At 46.3% G+C, this 12206-nt stretch overlaps 1 protein-coding gene across 8 annotated transcripts in view; it reads left to right on the plus strand.

Moving 5' to 3' along the window:
- The window catches only part of LOC143487827 (NACHT, LRR and PYD domains-containing protein 12-like), a 91379-nt gene that overhangs the window by 53898 nt on the left and 25275 nt on the right, over positions 1 to 12206 (plus strand). For 4 of the 8 annotated variants that reach the window (XM_076987049.1, XM_076987044.1, XM_076987048.1 and 1 more), the window contains exons 7-8: positions 1051 to 1224; positions 1806 to 1982. The exons of 1 other annotated variant lie outside the window; for it this stretch is intronic. In XM_076987049.1, the coding sequence (XP_076843164.1) occupies positions 1051 to 1224; positions 1806 to 1982 (351 nt within the window). Of the gene's footprint in view, positions 1 to 1050; positions 1225 to 1805; positions 1983 to 3099; positions 3179 to 8080; positions 8104 to 12206 lie in introns of those variants that run through there. 3 more of the 8 variants (XM_076987050.1, XR_013124388.1, XM_076987046.1) reach the window with 3 other exon arrangements.

Here is a 12206-nt window from a genome sequence, read left to right on the forward strand (position 1 = left end):
TGCCGATCCCCTCTTTGAAGGTGAAGTGGTAGTGGCTGCAGATAGCAGATCTCCAGGCAGACAAGGCGGCAGTGTGGAATATCAGGTTGTTCTTCACCCTATTGCCGTGTATTTGTATGTAGTCTGCGTACAGGGTGTCTGGGTTCTCCTGTAGGATCTGCTGCTTGTGTTTTTTCTTGGCCTGGGCGCTCCTGCATTTCTCCGGGTACGCAACCTCTCTGCACGGTGCGGCCTCCGTCTCCATGGTAACCACACAACGTATCGGTTTCTAACGGCTGCGTCTGGAGCTTAGCTAGTTAGTTTAGCGATTAGCCTGAATTACTAGCGGCTAGCGGAGTTTTAGCTGTTTATAATCTGTTTAAAAATCGGTTTTACAGACTTTCTGAAGTATTTTCAGTGTTTTCTTCCTACCTCTCTCTCTCTCGCTCTTTGGCGCTCTCTCTCTCTCTCTCTCTCTGCGTGTGTAGTGCTGTATTAACTCCGGCCGGTGTGTGTGGAGTTCCAGGTCTCTTTCTGCTGATTTGTCCAATGGTTTAGCAGAAATATGAAGATAAACTCCCAAAAATGTTCACAATATATGTAATAAATAATATTTTAAGGTTAATTCTTCTGTTTGTCGCACTTTAAGACCCAAATTTGAAAGTATTTCAGGAGCTCATTTTAACTGTGGCTTCCCTCTCTCTCTCTTCCCTCCACTCTCTCTCTCTCTCTCTCTCTCTCTCTCTCTCTCTCTCTCTGATCTCTTTGGGGATATTTTCTCATAGACAGCTTCGTTTTGGCACACACACACACTCAATATCCTCTCTCTCTCTCTCTCTCTCTCTCTCACACACACACAGAGAGAGAGAGAGAGTCAGTATCCCCCTTTTTCCTCTGTGGCACAAACTATTACTGTATTTATTAGATTCACATAACAAGCAAGAAAGTGTGTGTCTCTCTACAAACACACACCATGTCACTTCTGAATACACACACAGTGTCTGTGTCTGTGTTTGTGTTCACGTGTGTGTTGATGTGAGTGTGTGAGGAGTTTTCTCCTTCTCTCTACAGTCTGTCTAGCTGCAGAATTACAGAGGAAGGCTGTGCTGCTCTGTGTTCAGCTCTGAGGTCAAACCACTCACACCTGAGAGAGCTGAATCTGAACTACAATAAACCAGGAGACTCAGGAGTGAAGCAGCTCTCTGCTCTACTGGAGGATCCACACTGTACACTGGATAAACTAGAGTGAGTTACTGACTTAATGACTCTTTACACACACACACACACACACACACACACACACACACACACACACACTCAATATCCTCTCTCTCTCTCTCTCTCTCTCTCTCACACACACACACAACACACACACACACACACTCAATATCCTCTCTTCCTCTGTCTCTCTTTCTCTCACACACACAGTGAATATTCTCTCATCCTGTCTTTCTCTCTCTCTCACACAGTCAATATCCTCTCTCTCTCTCTCTCTCTCTCACACACACACACACAGAGTCAATATCCTCTCTGTCCCTCTGTCTCTCTCTCTCTGTCTCTCTCTCTCTCTCTCTCTCTCTCTCACAAACACACAGTGAATATTCTCTCTCTATTTCTCTCTCTTTCACACACACAGTCAGTATTCCCCTTTTTCCTCTGAGACACAAACTCTTACAGTATTAGAATCACATACACACACTTTCTTGCTTGTTCTCTCTACAAACACACACCATATGTCACTTCTGAATACACACATAGTGTCTATGTTTGTGTTCACGTGTGTGTTGATGTGTAAGTGTGAGGAGTTTTTCTCCTTCTCTCTACAGTCTGTCTAGGTGTAGTATTAGAGAGGAAGGCTGTGCTGCTCTGTGTTCAGCTCTGAGGTCAAACCCCTCATCACACCTGAGAGAGCTGAATCTGAACAACAATAAACCAGGAGACTCAGGAGTGAAGCAGCTCTCTGCTCTACTGGAGGATCCACACTGTACACTGGAGAAACTAGAGTGAGTTACTGACTTACTGACTCTTTACACACACACACACACACACACACACACACACACACAGTCGATATCCTCTTTATTTCTCACCCGCTTTCTCTTTCTTTCTCAAACATACACAATCAATATTCTCTCTCGCTCTCTAACACACACACCCAGTCAATATCCTCTCTCTCTCGCTTATAGCAAATTCACTGGTTATTTATGAATTATGAATGGGGCACCATCCTGATTGCTCAGCTCCTAAATCGTGTTATTAAACATATTAAACATTGACGGATCGCCAAGCAAAAGCGATAAATTCAAAATTTCCTATCCCATCTACATGCCTACCGAGTTTTAGCCATCTACATGCAGCCGATCGCGAGATATGCAGCTTTGGAGTTGGTGACAAAAGTGCACCCTGCAGGGGGGTCTCCCAACATATCCGTTTAAAAAACATATTTAAGATGTGAGATGACTTCATGTTTTGTCACCTAAAAATCGTTTACTAACACGGCTTCAATTTAAGACCTTAACATAGTAGATCTGATGTGGTTAAATACCTTAATTTGCTTGCTCACCTCGCTGCAAAATTGTGCGTAATCCACTTCCTGGATGAGACGCACCGACAAATCTGTCACCGAAAGTCACCGAAGCGTTTTGAAACCTGATTTGTCCTCTAAATACAAAGCTGCAGCGGTTCTGTTTCGAAATGCGTCGTTTTTATTGGTCTAAAGGGGTAGGCTATAGTGACTTTGAGTGACAGCTTTTAGCACCTCTCCCCGGCGAGGTGTGAAGGAGGGGGGGGGGGGGGGGGGGGGGGGTATGGGGGTGCTGGGGGGGTGGCGCCTTAGAAGTGATTGATAGCTGTTCTAACCAATAGTATATTTACAGCTGAAGCTAACCAGCCCTCATTTGCCATGATTGGTTAATGATTTCTTTTAAATGAGGCTTCGGAAAATCCCTAGTCATTTCCATTGTGGGTCCGCTAGCATAGCAACATAAGCTAACCTAAGCTAAGCTCCCCAGAACACTCTGTTTGGCGAAACTGAAGCAGTCGTGGATTATTTTGTTCATTTTTATTCTGATTGTGGATACTTTTGAACATCACAGAAAATAAAAGGATTACTTTTTATAGATTATATGAGCATTTTTCGGATACGACGTCAACCCGGAAGTAAGACTGCACACCCGCTATGACGCGATTCGACGGACTCGTGAGTAAAAATGGATAATTTTTCATACGAGCATTTGTACAAAATATATAATCTAATACTAAACATTAGATTATAAACAGTATTGGAGCATTTGAGTGCTGGAGTACTCTGTATCGTGTCGGATGCTAGCGTAGTTGGCTACGTTAGCTTAGCATAGGCTGTCAGACTATATTGGACGTAAATGTCATATCATAACGTTCATAATATAACATAAAATTTGTTGGAATTTTCTGATCTTTCTGTAAGATGTCGTAGCTCCTCAGTTTCGTGTAAGGAATTTGTTAGCATGTTAGCTTAGTTGGCTAAGGGTGTGTACCAGAGGTGGGGACTCGAGTCACATGACTTGGACTCGAGTCAGACTCGAGTCATTAATATTAAGACTTTTGACTTGACTTAAAAAAATATTCAGAGACTTAGACTTGACTTGGACTTTTACACCAATAACTTGGGACTTGAATTGGACTTGAACCTGTTTACTTGCAAAGACTTGATTTTTTTTTACCCCAAATCTAAATTTTAAAACGCATATTAATATTTATAAAGTGCGCCCCATTAATTTCATTTCCGTCCTTCTGACGCAGACCAGTCCTCTGCTTTTCCACACTCTGTACGTGTGTGTGCATGAGCTGCAGCACAACCAATCAAATGGGGGGTTGGCGAACGTAAATTTTTACCGGGCGGGGTGTAAAATGGACACAAATTAAGTATTATATCGCGATCGATCGATCGCCAGTGGTTGGTGCCAGAGCGAACTAGTAACTCATTGAATCATAGATGTGGATCAGAGGTAAATAAACTAGATTTTTTTCCGGCGTGAGAAATCGGATGTGAGGCGTGAGTGCGTGTGAAGACGGTCAAATGCGTGTGTCTCACGCTCAATGCGTGAGAGTTGGCAACCCTGGGTTCTGTATCTGAACTCGGGGAAGAGAGCCTCTCTCTGTCACCATCATAATATCCAGTTCTATCTCAGCATGGATTGTGTATTTGAAGACATCTACGTCGAGAAAAAAATATATTGACAAAAGTGGAGCGAGTTTTCAGCTATGGGGACATCATTCATCGTGCACAAATGACATACAGACTTTTGGCCAGCAAATGCAATGCAGAATAGTTTACTGAAATGTCTAAAGTTGCAGATTCCTGTTAATTGTTCAGTTCTTATATTTGTTTGTCTTGTGTCACTCACACATGTTCTCCAAGAAACCAGATAAGAGAAGAGAGGGAAAATGCTGTTATGGTTCTTTGTATTGTACTGTGAAAATATCAGCACTTTTTATTTGAACATGGAGTTCTACTTATGACTTTTTCACATAATATTTATTTCTGGAAAATTGTAGTTTAAAGTATGAATATTTTTGCAGCTAAGTTTAACAAATTGAACTGTGCAATAAAGAGGTGTAATTTTAATTTTTTTTATACTTCGTGTTTTCAGTTGCACATGTTTTATCAAGATTTGAGGAGAATACAGATTTAAAAAAGATAATGTCTATTATTTACATTTAAAATATACCTGCAACATTGGTAAAAAAAAAAAAAGACTCGAAAGGACTTGAAATTCCAAGTTTCAGATATGGGACTTGACTTGACTGTTGCCTGTCTTGACTCGAGACTTGACTTGACTTGAGTGTCTTTGCTTGAGACTTGACTCGGGACTTGAGGTATAAAGACTTGGACTTACTTGAGACTTGCAAAACACTGACTTGGTCCCACCTCTGGTGTGTACCAGGTGTGGCATATTTGGACATGGGTGTGGTGCACCTGACATACCTTGGAGCAAAGTTGAATAACATTTCAATACTTGCAATGGAATTGCTCCATTTTTTCTATGTTGTCAGAAAAGACCCTAGTGAATAACATGGCGTTTTTTATTTCTAGATTTGAATAACTGTGAATATACATACTGGTCAAGTTCAAGCTCAAATTTAAGTTTTTTTGGCCATGTTCTTCTGTAATATAAGCTCTCAAATAAAACCACAATTATGGAAATATAAGCCTGGAGATGAATCAATATGTTGGCCCAACTGTCTTCTTCAGTTTGAGCCCTGAATGATCATTTTCCTATATGTACAGCCTGAGATAACTAGTGTTGAAGTGTACTAGTACCATTAGCTCAAAAATGCAGCCATTGGGCTGTCAAACGTTAAAGGGGGCCCATAGGTGCAGTATAAGGTTAATCAGTCTCATTACCAAAGTGTTAAGTTCTGATCTGCGCAGTGACCTAATACCATTGACCAAAATTTACCACCGTGACCAGATTAATGAACAAATGTCAAAATTTATTGAATGGTTGATATTACAATTGATGCATTATAAAGAATAGCATATGGAATGATTTGGTGATGTGTGACACGTGGTGCAGGGCGAAGGATGAGGCACAGAATCCTTGCGTCACTTACAATCACTTTATTGAAAGTGCAAATAGCGCAGTATGCGCACGTATAAACACACAAACGAACACAAACGTGTATGACTCAAACAACGACGAGCACAGGACACTGCGCGAACGCACATTAAATTGACAAACCACATAAACTCCACGTAATGATGAGATGAGCCACAGGTGAGACGGATGATCACAAGACATAACCGCACCCACGGAGATCCACTGACGCAGATGACTAGACGCAGACGACGTAAACACGCGCCCAAAAGGGAGGGGTCGGGGACCGTAATGTGACAGACTCCCCCACCAAGGGCACTACCCGTCCCGGGGTGCCAACAGGACCAAGTGCCCCAAACCCATATCGATGGGCAGATCCGATGCGCTCAGTCCTGCGTCTGTGAGATGACCGCCCTCGGTGAAGAGTCCACCAGGAACAGCTTAGAACACCCTCCCTGGGAAGCGGCACGAGAGGGAAAAGGGGATTCGGCAGACATACGGGAATACACACGAACACAGAGACAGACAAACATGTAAACGGAGCCAGGCTGCGCCCCTGTAGAAGGGCTGACAGGAGTGGGAATCCTCCCGAAGCTGGAGGCGCTATCGTGGGCGGTCCCTTCCCCGCCCCTGCTGCGAATCCTCCTTGGGGTAAAGCGCGATTGGCAGACGCGCTGGGTGCAGCTCGATTGGCGGACGCGCTGGGTGCAGTGCAATTGGCGGATGCGCTGGTAGCAGCGCGACCGACGGACGCCCTTGCAGCCCTCCAGGAATGCGCCGCAGGATGGCTCTGTCTGCGCTCTCTCTCTCCTCCCAGCGGAGCCCACTGGGGACTCTCCCTCCCTCTGGGTGACAGCCTTCCTGACCTGGCAGTGGGAGCGCTGTTTGCGACCTCCATCTCCTCTTCCTCCTCAGTGCCCAGGCTCCAGCTCATGGGCTCTGCCGGACTCTCACCCCCGGAGCAGTCCATAGCGCTCCCCTCGGAGTGTTCAGTGGGAGCGCTCACCTCCAGGCTGTTCCTCCCCTTTACGGTCCTGGCGGAATGCTCCGAGGGAGGCAAACTCCCCTCATCCTCTGTATACAGCTCACCGTCTGTGCACTCAGAGACACCCGAGCACACGGACGGAGGATAGTCATCTTCTTCACCCTCACCGTAGTATTCGGTGGGGGTGGAGCATACGGAAGGAGGATAGTCGTCGCCTTCGCCGTAATATTCGGTGGGGGCAGTGCATACGGAGGGAGGATAGTCGTCGCCCTCCTCTTCATCCTCGCCTTCACCGTAACATTCGGTGGGAGCGGAACACACCGAGGGAGCCTGATCTTCTTCCTCTTCGCCCTCTTCACCCTCACCGTCATCTATGGTGGGTGCGGAACATATAGACGGAGCAGGGTCTTCGCCCTCTTTTTCCTCTCCTTCTGAGTCCTCCTCCTCCTCGAACTCGCTCTCCGGGGTTTTCTCCGTCAAGCAGAGTTTGAAGGAGCCTACCCGCAGTGGGGAGGGTTCCCTGGTGGGAGAGGGGTGTCGCTCCTGCCACATCCACACCGCAGCCTCACGGAAAAACTCCGCCCTCTTTGCGGTCTCGGCCTCCCGAACCCGAAGCAGAATGAACCCACACAAGGGATCCTGCTCCATCTCCTCGGGGCATACTTGGGCTCCGCGGTGCTGGGCAGGGGAAGAGGCATGGTGGTGCCTGCTGTGTCTCGTTAGACGTTAGTTCTGATTGGACGGTTACCCGGTTTGTCCCGCCTCTCCGTGTACGCTAAAGTAGTTACGGTTGGATCTCTTCTTAACTTATCCCTACCTTTCTCAAAATTAATCGTCGTCGCGGCCAATATTTTCGTCTCGTTTTTATTCGTTGACGAATATGTCCATTAATTTAGTCATCATTTTTATCCCTTTGTAGTTTTTATTTAGTTTTCGTCATAAAAAGGTTCGTTGACGAAAACTATGACAAAATTAACACTGGTCTGTTGTTGAACCACAGGGACCACAGAGACTTTTTCCCATCGAACAGCTAGTCGCACCGGTGCGACCTCGGATTTTTTTTTGTCGCACCATTGAGAAATTAGGTCGCACTCTAGAGCCCTGGGTTGGGGGTCCAGCCTCACCGGCAGCTTGGGTTAAGGGTCCAGGTCCATCTGCGCTGCCGCCGCTTCTTCCCCAGGAGCCTGTAAAGACAGAGAACATGGCCGAAGCAACTTTCTATGCAAAACCCTTTCTTTCCCACTTCCCTTTTCAGGCTTAACAACATAAACAGGTATGTCAAGGTTCGGTTGTTTAATCACCACATAGGGCGTACTGCTCCAGAAATTAGCCAATTTGCCCTGTCCCTTGGGACCAACATTACGGACCAACACCTGTTCTCCCACTATTAAAGGACCCAAAATACCCTGATTGTCATGTTGCTTCTTTTGATGTTGCCCTGCCCTGCCAGTCAACTTCCCAGCTCTCCTGTAGGCATAATGTAGGTGCTCATGGTGTCTTCTCACCCACTTCTCCACAGTACTCTGTTCCTCCACAGGGTGCCCCAGCATCACATCCAAGGGGATCCTGACATGCCGGCCAAACATGAGGTAAGATGGTGTATACCCTGTGGAACTATGGACAGTGTTATTATAGGCATGCAGCATTTCGGGTAAGTAATCAGCCCACCTTTGTTTGTTGGAGAAGAATATCTGGTGCGGCTTTGGCAAAGCTAATCACACTTCCATTCTTCTCCTGCCTGCTTACAAACAATGACTTAAACAGGAAAAACCAGTTCTCAGATCCATCTATCAATGGAGTGAAGAGGCCATTTTCACACTCCAAGACTGCTTTGAATCTACAGATTGGAAGATGTTTCAAGAGGCAGCTGGCAGTGACATCAACGAATACACTGACTCCATCACAAGTTACATCAATAAATGCACTGATGACATAGTGCCAAAAATCAATGTAAGAACATTCCCCAATCAGAAACCCTGGATCAACACTGAGGTTCGTGCCAAACTAAGAGCTCAGACCTCTGCCTACAACTCTGGAGATCCGGCTAGCTACAAGAAGGCCAGATATGACCTTCAGAGGACCATCAGGCTAGCCAAATGGAACTACAGGGACAGAGTTGAATCCAACTTCCTCTGCTCTGATCTCAGACGTATGTGGAGTGGACTGCGCACCATCTCTGATTATAAAGGAGGTATGAGCCGGGATAGGGGGTCACCCTCCTCACTTGCAGACGAGCTTAATGCACATTATGCTCGTTTTGAGGAAAATAACACCTCCCCTGTTGAAAATCTCCCAACAGAACAGTTTTCACAGACATCTTTAACCTCTCCCTAAGACTGTCAGTGATTCCTACATGCTTTAAGAAAACCACAATTGTTCCAGTTCCCAAGAAACCTACTGCCACTTGCCTGAAGGACTACTGCCCTGTTGCACTGACATCAACAGTTATGAAGTGCTTTGAGCGGCTGGTCAAAACTCACATCTGTTCTACGCTTCCAGCCAATATAGACCCTCACCAGTTTGCATACTGTTCCAATAGATCTACAGACGACGCCATTGCATTAACTGTACACACTGCTCTCACACACTTGGACAGAAAGAACACATATGTGAGAATGCTGTTCATAGATTACAGCTCGGCATTCAATACAATCATCCCAGCCAAACTCATCCTGAAGCTCAAAGATTTGGGTTTGAACTTTCATCTCTGCAAGTGGATAATGGACTTCCTGACGAGCAGACCACAGGTGGTGAGAGTGGGTGACAGTATTTCGTCCACGCTGACCCTGAGCACGGGGGCCCCCCAGGAATGCGTACTCAGCCCCCTCCTGTACTCCCTGTACACTCATGACTGTGTAGCTAAACACGCCTCCAACCTCATCTTCAAATTTGCTGATGACACTACCATCCTAGGCCTTGTCACAGATGGAGATGAAACTGCCTATAGAGACGAGGTAAGCGCTCTGTCACAGTGGTGCCACAACAATAATCTCTGTCTAAACACCAGCAAAACGAAGGAGATGATTGTTGACTACAGGAAGCAGCAGAATCAACGGGGATGAAGTGGAGAAAGTCAGCAGCGTTAAGTTCCTCGGCGTACACCTCTCTGATGACCTCACCTGGTCCCTTCACACCAACATGATTGTGAGATCTGACCGTCAGCATCTCTTCTTCCTGTGCAGGCTCAAGAAGTTTGGAATACCTCCAGTTATCCTCACCAGCTTCTATAGATGCACTATAGAGAGCATCCTAACAGGCTGTATCACTGTCTGGTATGACAGCTGCACTATAGAGAGCATCCTAACAGGCTGCATCGCTGTCTGGTATGACAGCTGCACTATAGAGAGCATCCTAACAGGTTGCATCACTGTCTGGTATGACAGCTGCACTACAGAGAGCATCCTAACAGGCTGCATCACTGTCTGGTAAGACAGCTGCACTATATAGAGCATCCTAACAGGCTGCATCACTGTCTGGTATGACAGCTGCACTATAGAGAGCATCGTAACAGGCTGCATCACTGTCTGGTATGACAGCTGCACTATAGAGAGCATCCTAACAGACTGTATCACTGTCTGGTATGACAGCTGCACTATAGAGAGCATCCTAACAGGCTGCATCACTGTCTGGTATGACAGCTGCACTACAGAGAGCATCCTAACAGGCTGCATCGCTGTCTGGTATGATAGCTGCACTATAGAGAGCATCCTAACAGGCTGCATCGCTGTCTGGTATGACAGCTGCACTATAGAGAGCATCCTAACAGGCTGCATCGCTGTCTGGTATGACAGCTGCACTATAGAGAGCATCCTAACAGGCTGCATCGCTGTCTGGTATGACAGCTGCACTATAGAGAGCATCCTAACAGGCTGCATCACTGTCTGGTATGACAGCTGCACTACAGAGAGCATCCTAACAGGCTGCATCACTGTCTGGTATGGCAGCTGCACTATAGAGAGCATCCTAACAGGCTGCATCACTGTCTGGTATGACAGCTGCACTACAGAGAGCATCCTAACAGGCTGCATCACTGTCTGGTATGATAGCTGCACTACAGAGAGCATCCTAACAGGCTGCATCACTGTCTGGTATGATAGCTGCACTATAGAGAGCATCCTAACAGGCTGCATCGCTGTCTGGTATGACAGCTGCACTATAGAGAGCATCCTAACAGGCTGCATCACTGTCTGGTATGACAGCTGCACTACAGAGAGCATCCTAACAGGCTGCATCACTGTCTGGTATGGCAGCTGCACTATAGAGAGCATCCTAACAGGCTGTATCACTGTCTGGTATGACAGCTGCACTATAGAGAACATCCTAACAGGCTGCATCACTGTCTGGTATGACAGCTGCACTATAGAGAGCATCCTAACAGGCTGTATCACTGTCTGGTATGACAGCTGCACTATAGAGAGCATCCTAACAGACTGTATCACTGTCTGGTATGACAGCTGTACTATAGAGAGCATCCTAACAGACTTTATCACTGTCTGGTATGACAGCTGCACTATAGAGAGCATCCTAACAGGCTGCATCACTGTCTGGTATGACAGCTGCACTACAGAGAGCATCCTAACAGGCTGCATCACTGTCTGGTATGATAGCTGCACTATAGAGAGCATCCTAACAGGCTGCATCACTGCCTGGTATGGCAGCTGCACTATAGAGAGCATCCTAACAGGCTGCATCGCTGTCTGGTATGACAGCTGCACTATAGAGAGCATCCTAACAGGCTGCATCGCTGTCTGGTATGACAGCTGCACTATAGAGAGCATCCTAACAGGCTGCATCGCTGTCTGGTATGGCAGCTGCACTATAGAGAGCATCCTAACAGGCTGCATCACTGTCTGGTATGGCAGCTGCACTGCTTGTGACTGCAAGGCCCTTAAAGGAGTGGTGTGTACAGCAGAATATATCATAGGGAACAAACTACCAGCCTTACATGATGTTTACCAGTCTCGCTGCCTGAGGAAAATCCATAAGATCAGGCTAGATAGTGGTCACCCAGCACACGGCCTGTTCACTATTATACCATCTGGCAGGAGATTTCGCAGCATCCAAGCTAGAACAACCCGGCTACTGGACAGCTTCTATTCACAGGCTGTCAGGCTTCTGAACAAACTGTGAGGCTGGAAGAATCAAATTTCATATACACTGCTCAAAAAAATAAAGGGAGCACTCATAAAACATCCTAGATCTGAATGAATGAAATATTCTCATTGAATACTTTGTTCTGTACAAAGTTGAATGTGCTGACAACAAAATCACACAAAAATCATTAATGGAAATCAAATTTATTAACCAAATGGAGGCCTGGATTTGGAGCCACACACAAAATTAAAGTGGAAAAACACACTACAGGCTGATCCAACTTTGATGTAATGTCCTTAAAACAAGTCAAAATGAGGCTCAGTATTGTGTGTGGCCTCCACCTGCCTGTATGACCTCCCTACAACGCCTGGGCATGCTCCTGATGAGGTGGTGGATGGTCTCCTGAGGGATCTCCTCCCAGATCTGGACAAAAGCATCTGCCAACTCCTGGACAGTCTGTGGTGCAACGTGACGTTGGTGGATGGAGCGAGACATGATGTCCCAGATGTGCTCAATCGGATTCAGGTCTGGGGAATGGGCGGGCCAGTCCATAGCTTCAATGCCTTTAT

This window comes from Brachyhypopomus gauderio, unplaced genomic scaffold (assembly GCF_052324685.1).
Source record: "Brachyhypopomus gauderio isolate BG-103 unplaced genomic scaffold, BGAUD_0.2 sc50, whole genome shotgun sequence".
Taxonomy (NCBI): Eukaryota; Metazoa; Chordata; class Actinopteri; order Gymnotiformes; family Hypopomidae; genus Brachyhypopomus; species Brachyhypopomus gauderio.